The sequence below is a fragment of the Vespa mandarinia genome, chromosome 4 (genome assembly GCF_050613455.1).
Source record: "Vespa mandarinia isolate Hongniang chromosome 4, ASM5061345v1, whole genome shotgun sequence".
Taxonomy (NCBI): domain Eukaryota; kingdom Metazoa; phylum Arthropoda; class Insecta; order Hymenoptera; family Vespidae; genus Vespa; species Vespa mandarinia.
Window position 1 is genome coordinate 5,585,001 of NC_140813.1, and position 10,000 is coordinate 5,595,000.

General features: G+C 30.1%; 1 protein-coding gene across 6 annotated transcripts in view; it reads right to left on the bottom strand.

The window, feature by feature from the left end:
- alpha-Man-Ia (alpha-Mannosidase class I a) overlaps window positions 1-10,000 on the bottom strand; it is a 95,615-nt gene that overhangs the window by 3,352 nt on the left and 82,263 nt on the right. For all 6 annotated transcript variants that reach the window (XM_035876038.2, XM_035876036.2, XM_035876035.2 and 3 more), the window contains exons 6-11: window positions 7,028-7,207; window positions 5,078-5,291; window positions 2,568-2,792; window positions 2,272-2,477; window positions 1,729-1,923; window positions 1-466 (exon numbers count right to left, since the gene is read on the bottom strand). The exon at window positions 1-466 is cut by the window's left edge and continues 3,352 nt beyond it. In XM_035876038.2, coding sequence (XP_035731931.2) covers window positions 344-466; window positions 1,729-1,923; window positions 2,272-2,477; window positions 2,568-2,792; window positions 5,078-5,291; window positions 7,028-7,207 — 1,143 coding nt within the window. In that variant the 3' untranslated portion in view covers window positions 1-343. The remainder of the gene's footprint in view (window positions 467-1,728; window positions 1,924-2,271; window positions 2,478-2,567; window positions 2,793-5,077; window positions 5,292-7,027; window positions 7,208-10,000) is intronic.

Consider the following 10,000-nt stretch of genomic DNA (forward strand, 5'->3'; position numbering starts at 1 on the left):
TTTTCATTTAGCTAAAATATTTGTTAATTATTGTATATATATATATATATATATATATATATATATATATTCAATAATATCGAGTGTTTGTGTATGTATGTATGTTTATATAACTCGCACTTCTCTACTCTTCTTGTAGTAATCAGCGACCGATCATCACACGATAATTTTCATCTCGAAAACGTAAAGATGAGCTAGCCCTCTTCTTCCATTGTCGAATTGAGTCTCTCTTTTTCTTGTTCTACTTTTCTTTCTGTTTTTCCTTCTGCATTTTATATTTCACTGCAGAATGAATCATCGATCGCGATAGGTCGTCATCTTCGAATGAAGTTGAGATTCGAGTTTATATGGAGGGAGCTGGGCGATAGAGAGGATTTCCTCTGATTGGAAGCACGTGAGCCTCGGAGTTGAACACCCAATCGTTTAGATTAATGAGATCGTCGTCGCTGAATAAAAGATAGAGGTACTGCAACAGATAAAAAAAAAAAAAATACAAAAAAAATTAATTACAAAAGAAACAACAACCAAGAAATCATTTGTTTACAACGATTACGATATCTTTGTATATATATATATATATATATATATATATACATACACATATTTGAATGGATCGATATGGACCGTATTTTAATAAGAATTAAATTATATTTTCTTTTTTTACTATATTCATTTTATTCTTTCAAACGAAAGTAAAGAGCACTTGATACGAGGAGAGCAATTTCGTTCGATTAAATTAAAAGTATTGAGAAAAAAGTTCTTTACGAGTTACGAGTTATCTTGGCCGATCGAGTGTGACGTATAAACTCTCTTTCTCCCTCTATATATATATATATATATATATATATATATATATATATACCTATATACATTATATATATTATAGGAGGGCTTTTACGAACGTCACCTTCAGCTGTTACCGATTATAGTTGGCTTTTACCGGCAGCCGGTTTCGGAAATATCTATAAGAAAGGAAATAAAAAAAAAAAGAAAACAAAAAAAAAAGCGAAAAAAGAAAAAAAGAAAAAAGTTCGTCTTTATACCGGGCCTTAATCTTTAACGAGATAGTAGGGATAAAAGTGGCCACCATTGGTACGACTCTCTCTCTCTCCCTCTCTCTCTCTCTCTCTCTCTCTCTCTCTCTCTCTCTCTCTCTCTCTCTCTCTCTCTCTCTCTCTCTCTCCCTCTTTTTCCTTTTGGCAATTTCTCTTTTACCAAATTTCTTTCTTAGCGATCGTACGTTATCTCGATCGTAAAACCAACAGGAGGAATTTTTAATCGAGATATCGTTCAATCGGACCGAAAAAGTTGGTCTATAAAAAATTTCTGCGATTTTAAATAATCAACCTCGAATAAGACAGAGGGGAAGAAAGAAAGAGAAGCAATATCATAAAGATTACACGGCAAGAAAATCCCTTTAAAAACGTTTCACGTATAAAGAAATAATTAATGCAGCTTTTAAACATGAAGTTAAGATTAAAAAATATTACGTATTCTTCTTTCGAAAGTTGCGAGCGATGGAAAAAAAATGAACGAAAAAAAAAAAAAACAAAAGAAGAGCAAAAAAAGAAAAAAAAATGGAAATGGAAATTTCGACGAGATATTGTCGAGAGTCGAAGTGTAAAATAATGATCTCAAAGTATTTAAATTTGAATTTTGTTTTTTAAACGATTGAAAAGTCCTTTTTTTTTTCTTTTTCATTTACTCCCCCCACCCCTATCGCAGTACCTTGAGGGTTTCGGCGAAGAAGTAACTCTGTTGAACGTCATCCTTCGGTGAGTTGGCTAAGTAAACATTGTGGAGTCCTGTGAATCCTCCTGGGACTCGACAATGTTTTTCCAGTGCTTGGACGGCTTCCCAGCCCCATTCGCGATATTTCGGATCCTTTGTAAGCCGCCACATCACGAAATACGACTCGAATGTCTGAAAAGAAGGAAAAAGCATGGGATGCAATGGTGATGGGAGGAAGAGGGAAGATAGAGGAGAGGGAAGAGGAGAAGAAGGAGGAATATTTTATTCGAATGTTTGCCGACAACAACACGTGTGAGGCGTTTACAGGTTTACAAAAGTTCGAACGAAAGTTCTGCAGCACTTTCAAACCTTCGTTTTCTCGGAGCACGAGAGGAACGAGATCGATCAAAAATTCAATCGAATGCTTGACTTTATTTGTTTCTTTCATTATTATTATTATTATTATTTTTATTGATTTATTTATTTATTTATCTATTTATTTATTTTTTTCTTTTTTTTTAATTAAAGAAATGCACTCACCTCAGGTCGAAGGATATAATATTTCTCGCCGGTTTTCAAGCTTCTCGCCTCGTTTCCTTCGATAAAATGAAAAGCTTCCGGACCAAGTTTAGTCACACTCCTGTCGTAGGACTCGTGACAGGTGTTGGTCAAGCCTGCGGCTATGCTCATGTACTTATCCGACACTTCGTTTTCTAAGGTTCTAGCACCCAATGCGAACATACCACCTGTCGTGTATATACATCATGAGAATTTTGTTAAAATTCTATATAAAGTGAATAAAAAATAACAAGAAAAAGAAATAAAATTTCACTCACCAGCGAAACAGGCTAAGTGACCCATTTTGTGTTCAGGCCTGTCATATTTCAAATCCGATACATAGAGCAGTTTACCGGGTGATGTCTTGATCATGTGCTCGCTGATAGCTGCGATTGCTTCGTCATACATTTCACGTGCTTCTCTGTCCTCCTTTCCTGATTGGATCCAAGCCTTTAACAGATACTCGTAGAAACTGTCACCTAATCCTCCGAGTGACATGTGATCTGAAATTATATCGAATGAATTTTAACGGGATAGAACAATTTTATCTTATTTTATTACAAGCTATATATATATATATATTTTTTTTTTTTTAAGAAGATATCAAATATATCATGAATGAATCACACGAGATTTGATGTTCAAACCATTTGAATCGTTTTATAGAAAGCACGAGATTCCATTTCCAGAGAAAACTATGTCCTCCTTTACTCGTACGTACTTACGAGTGATCGAAATTTGCATTTATAGAACTACCCATAACATTACTTTTTATATCCTCCATCAACAGCTATGGGTAGTTCAACAGAATCCTCTAACTTTATTCCTTTTTTCTGTTCTTTTTTTTGTTTTTTGTTATTTTTTCTAGTTTCCATAATGAGAATTCGTTAGAGAACGGTTCGATTAACGAAACAAATTGTAATCGAAGACAAATATTTATTTTTTAATTTGTGCTTTTTTTTTTCTTCTCGTTCTGATTAAAAAATAAATTTATATATAAGGCACAAACGATAATTTACAGTCAATATATATATATATATATATATGTAGGTATAAATAAATGTGATTGATACACACAAAGCTATATTACAATCAATTGAATGAATTATATATTATTAATTAATAACTTGAATATGATTGAATTATTTATCAAAATTGAATCTTGCGTTTGAGAATAGAACTATATAATTATACAACGAGTAACCATGTATTATTGTAATAAATATTTGTAATTGACAGAAATAGTAGAAAAAAACAAAAAAGAGGAAAATATTCTTATGAAAAAAAAAAAAAAAAGATAAATACGATTCGTCGTTGAATAGAAGTTTTATGGTTGATGAATTCTCGTCGTATTTATGTGAAATAAAATCCGATGTAAATGTTTTATCGCACACGTTTTGGAAATTCGATTGATTTGAAATGAAAGAAAGAGAGAAAGAGAGAGAGAGAGAGAGAGAGAGAGAGAGAGAGAGAGAGAGAGAAAGAGAGAGAGAGAGAGAGAGAAAGAGAGAGAGAGAGAGAAAGAGAGAGAGAGAGAGAAATTAGAACTTTCAGTAAAGATTGAAAATCCTATTAATTACATCATTAGATATCATATTTCTCGAATAACATTTACAAGTAATGCGTGGCAAAACGAAAGAAAAAACTTTAACGTGTTCGTAGTACTTTTCGAGTGGTCGAGTAACGAATTCAAATGAAATTCTCGGAGAGCATGGGTTAGTGAAAAATGTACATTGGTTTGGAAAAACGCCAAAGTCGAGTACAACTTTGCTAACCGCAAAAGACGTTTCCTTTCCTTTTAACCTTAGAAATAAACTTTCTCCCGCGCAAATGTTGCGACGTATTTTGAATTCTCGAAAAAAGAAAAAAAAAAAACAGAAGAAAGAAAGTAAAAAAAAAAAAGAAGATAAAAGGAAGAAAGAATGAAAAAAATAAATGCTTGAAAGAAAGAAAAATGATTTTTTTTTTCATTTGTTTCAATTATTTCCAAATAAAATGATCGCGGAAATATATTGCTATAAGAAAGGATCAAACTACGTTTTTTTTTATTGAGAAATATTTTTTCGTCGGAAATCATTAAAGAGTCGTTAATAAAATAACGTCGTCGTTCGAAAGAGAAATTAAATAGATGATTGGCGCCACGTACCTGCATACCTGAGTCGCGCAAATATCTACGAAGAAAAAAAAAAAAAAAAAAAAAGAAAAAAAAAGAAAAAGGAAAAAAAAGGTCTCTTAAGAGTGATCTATGTTAGTTCGAGGAAATCGTTGAGAAAGGCCAACGTACGATGTTACCAAAGTAGAAAGAAAAATAGGAATTCTTACTGCTCTTAAGAGAAGGGATGAAAAAGGACAAGAGTGGTGGATGGATGATGAGGGGGGATGTCGGGGGTACAAGGGTGGTTGCTTTTGATAAATGCGATATTCAACTTCGTCGAAATGGCGTAATATTTGAGAACTAACCGCGAATAGTTGAAAGGAAGAAGAAAAAGAGAAAGAGAAAGAGATAGTTAAGAAAGAAAAAAAAAAAAAAAAAAGAAAAGAAAAAAATAAATTTTATTAAAACTTTTTCACGAACGTTCGTTGAACGATGGAAAGTAAAAAAAAAAAAATGCAAAACAAAACAAAAAATTTCGATCGCGTTTACGAAAAATGAGAGAAAGAAAGAAATGAAAAAAAAAAAGAAAAAAAAAAAAATAGAAAAGAAAAAGAAATAGAAAAAGGAGGAAATAAGATATTCACACGCATATATAAGGGCACTATTTCGTAGAGTTTTTGAAAGCGGACTTACGTTGACCCCATTTCCCAGTTCTCGGGTGAATGTAATTTGGATAGAGACCCTTCGGCTTTTCAAGATTCTTCAGCACCTTCCTCACGTTCTCGACTTTCCTCTTGAAGACGGGATTCCCGGTAATGTCACTCAGGTAAGTGAATTCCAAATGCATCGTTCCGATCTCTGACAAAATACTGCATCCGCTACTTGCCCAACCATAATTTTTGCTGGCCTATAAAATAAATACGAATGTATATATATAACAAATTATACGAGATTATTTGACGATAATAAGAAAACTTGATAATATAATAAATGATAAAAAAAAAAGAATCCGATAAGAAAAATGATAAAAAAAAAAAAAAAAAAAAAAAGAAACAAAACAATAACAACAACAAGAACAAACAATAAAAAATGATTAGAATGAAAGAAAATCAACGAAACAATTCTCAAAAATAGGAGAACACAAAAGTGGTAAGAAAGGGATCGACTTTACCGATAGTTACTTTTGCCAACCCTTTTCCTTCAACTTCCCTCAACCCCTTTCGGTATCATCATTATCCGTTCTAATTAAGAATTTGCATATTAATCGCGAGTCGGCACTTCGGAGGACGTGACTCGACGAAAATCGTTTCAATTAAACTACCCGTAGCAGGAAAGAGAAAAAAAGATAATGAAAAACAAAACAAAAAAAAAGTAAGACCAATAGTATCGGTCGTGTTAATGTTCAGGGTGGAACCTATCGTGGACTCGCCAAGATTTTTTGTGTTTCTAAACTTTGAGCATGCGCCCTACGCATAAAGAAGAAAAAGAAAGATGGAGAGAGAGAGAGAGAGAGAGAGAGAGAGAGGAAGAGGAAGGGAAGAAAGTTCTTTGTCCTCACCGAAACGAGATTACCGAGGCGTTCTCTGATTTATCAATTAAGTTAACCCGATTTTATATCGGCTCCGTTTTTTTTTTATCATCTTTCCTCGTTTGAGTAAAACAAATCAATTTTGATGTATTTCTCTAACTCCAATATATAGCAGTAGTAGTACTACTACAACTACTATTACTACTACTACTGATAATAATAATAATAATAATAATAATAATAATAATAATAATAATAATAATAATAATAATAATAATAATAATAATAATAATAATAATGGCAATTTACTTTAGTATAAATTTTTAAATATATAACAATTATAATAAATTATCATTATATATTATTATCATCATTATTAAATTATCATTATTATATGCTATTACTACTATTACTATTATTATTATTATTATTATTATTATTATTATTATTATTTATATTATTATTATTATTATTATTATTATTATTATTATTATTATTTATATTATTATTATTATTATTATTATTATTATTATTATTATTTATATTATTATTATTATTATTATTATTATTATTATTATTATTCACATTATTCACGTTATTTACATTATTGTCATTACAACATTTTTATTTTTAATTTTGAAATATATTAATAATTTAATTTTTCAAATCTAATAATAATAATTTATTATAATTGTTATGTTTAAAAGTTAGAATAATTTATCGAAATATATTAACAATGACAATTTATTATATTCCTTATAATGGAAATTATTATTATTATTATTATTCAAAAGAATTTATCATTAAAATCTGTTCGTTTTTTTTTTCTCTTTTTTATTCAATTATCTATACAAAAGCTAACGACTAATCCAATTTGCAATGTAAATAACCGTGGGTTAGAAGAAGATGAAGAAAAAAAAAAGAAGAAGACGAAGAAGAAGACAAAGAAGAAGAAAAAGAAGAAGATGAAAAAAAAAGGAAATGAATCAAGAACAAAAAGAATAGATAATGCGAATTATGGTGTAAATTTACCATGGGGACGTGACGGGTAAAGAAAATTATGCGGCAGATTTGGCAGGGTCTCATGGTGGGTACCAACGAAAAGCGTTACTTACACCCGTGTGTAGGTTGATGAGGGAATGAGGAATTCCGGTTTCCGTTTGGAAGGCTGGTAACATCCGTTCACCGAGTTGGGCCGCCTTATCCCGGAACATTACGTCTCCCGTGAGAGCGTAACAAGCCAAAAGACTTCCCATAAAACGAATGTTCGTCTCGAATAGCGATATCTCTGAATTCTGAAAAAAAAAGAAAAAGAGTACATATATATATATATAGATAGATAGATATATATTAGATTAGAAATAATAATAATAATAATAATAGTAATAAAGAAAACAAAAAGGAAAAAAAGAAAAAACAAATAATAAATTGAAAAATATTAAATGTTAACTTGTAACGATTGACACATTCTCATGTAAATGCATATACACTTACACCAGCTATATCGAATTTTCAAATAAAAATAATAAAAAGAGAAAAGAATAAAAAAAAAAAAAAAAAAAAATAATAAAAAAAAAAAAATTTGAGAGAAATAAAAAAAAAAAAGAAACCGTAAAAGAGAACAAAAATGACAACTTGAAAACCTCGTCAATCGATAAATAAAGTTTGCCATAGCTTGACATTATTAATTAATTATCGATTTTCTTTGATGAAAAATTTAATTGAAAGTTAAACGCTAAGAATCGCTTGAAACTGACTTCGAATCGATGAAACGATGATCGACTCGAAATTTCTTAACAAAAATGAAAGATAAAGAGAGTGGGAGATAGATAGATAGAGAGAGAGAGATAGAGAGAGAGAGAGAGATAGAGAGAGATAGAGAGAGAGAGAGAGAGAGAGAGAGAGAGAGAGAGAGAGAGAGAGAGAGAGAGAGAGAGAGAGAGAAAGTGAGAGAAGGGATGTAATTTTTAAGGAGAAAAAAAAAGAAAGATAGGAAAAAGAAGAAATAAAAAAGAAAGAAAAAAAAATACAAAAATAAAAAGAAAATGAAAGGAGGTCGATTAGGTTCATTCTCGAAAGAAAACTTTATCGGTTCGCTAGTTGGCACGCTCAGCAAACTGACGAAGAAGCGGTCTACCCTTTGTGGTCTTGCAATCACGTTAATAGCGTGCTTTCGTCGAAAGTATCGCGGCTATGCTACTAATCGTGTTCAAGTATCGTTTATTATTTCGATATGATCTCCGTTCTTTTCTTATTTTCTCTTTTTTTTTTTTTTTCTTTTAAATCTTTACTTTCAAGCAAGTATTAATTACACTCACTTTCCTTTTCTCTACTTATTTGTTTTTCTTTTTATACATTACTGATTCATTTTACGATTATCATTATTATTAGGTACCATTATTATTATCATAATATACATCAAGGGAATTTAGTTTTTTTTTTGTTCCTTATGTATTATTATTATTATTATTATTATTATTATTATTATTATTATTATTATTATTATTATTATTATTATTATTATGATGATAAAAAAATAAATGTATATACGCAGTAATATATGTATTAGTTATATTAAGTATCACGTTAATTTATAAACTAATTGTTATTTTATATATTCAATACGAGTAGTTTAATGAAACAATTTGTTTTACGTCTGCAAATAAATTCCTTCTCTTATTCTATTCATCTATATAACTATGTCTATTTTTCAGTTTATCTATCTATCCATCTATCTATCTATGTATTCATCCTTTTCTATCTTCTCTCTCTCTCTCTCCTTCGGTATTCTCTTCGTTAAGTATGCGTTTACAGCGCATTGTTTTACGACGAGCTCTTCCCTCATTCCCTCATTAGTCAACGAAGTTTCTTCTCTTTCTCTCTCTCTCTCTCTCTCTCTCTCTCTCTCTCTCTCTTTCTCGTGTGAAAATAATTCTACTCCATTCATCCGGCCTATTTCTCTCTTCGAGTTTTAATATCAATCGTGAATAAGAGTCAGAACGATTTTTATCGCTTTTCTTAATTAATTTCAACGATTCACGTTTTACTTAATATTCTTATTCCCTTGCTCCTTGCACATCTAAATATCGATATTCATGTCTTTACTTATTTTGATATTGTTCGATATAAAATATGTTTTTATATTTTGTTCTACAAATTCAAGAAGGATCAATTTCTTTATGTTTTTAATCGTCATAATTAATAATTACTTTTTGTACAAGTATCGAGTAACAATTAATAATATTGTGTTAACAATTATGTAGTCGTTAAAGAATTGGTTTCTCTTAGTATTTCTTTCTTATCGTCAATATTAATCATCAATTATTAATAATCAATATTAATCGTCAATATTATCCTAATAATTACTAATTACTTCTTATAAAGCAAGTATACATACACACACACATATATATATATATATATATATATATATATATGTGTACATAAAACTTTAAGTTAGTGCTTTAATTTAAAACAATGAACTTTAATGTGCTCATAATTAGTAATTGAAATTAATATATGAATCCATATTTTTCTTTTTAATTACGTATTTAATTATGATTAATTTCAGAAAATGATATTAATGATTAATTTCAGAAAAATTATTCGATTTCGTTTAGCCAATGTCCAATAATCAAATGACCTTCAACGTACTCTCAACGATAAGTTAGAAGCAACGTCATTAAAACGATATGATGAGATGCGAGTCGACGATGACGACGACGACGACGACAAGGAGGACGACGAGGATGAGGACGAGGACGAGGACGAGGACGACGAGTCCTTTGACTGTCGAATTTCTTTCCAGTTCCTCGTTAAATCGTGCTATGGGCCTCTCGAAGCTACACTTATGCCTTTCGAGGACCTTGTCACACACATTTCCATGCGTTTTTCTTTCACTCTTTCTCTCATACCTCTTAGTTTTCTTTTTATTTTTTTCTCATTTATAAATATATATATATATATATATATATATATATATAATTTCTTTTTTACATAAAATTTCGTTAATCATGAGAACGTCGTAGTTTATTTTGTTTTTTAATGCCAAATTTTTCTTTATAAAAGATAGATATCTGAATAATTTT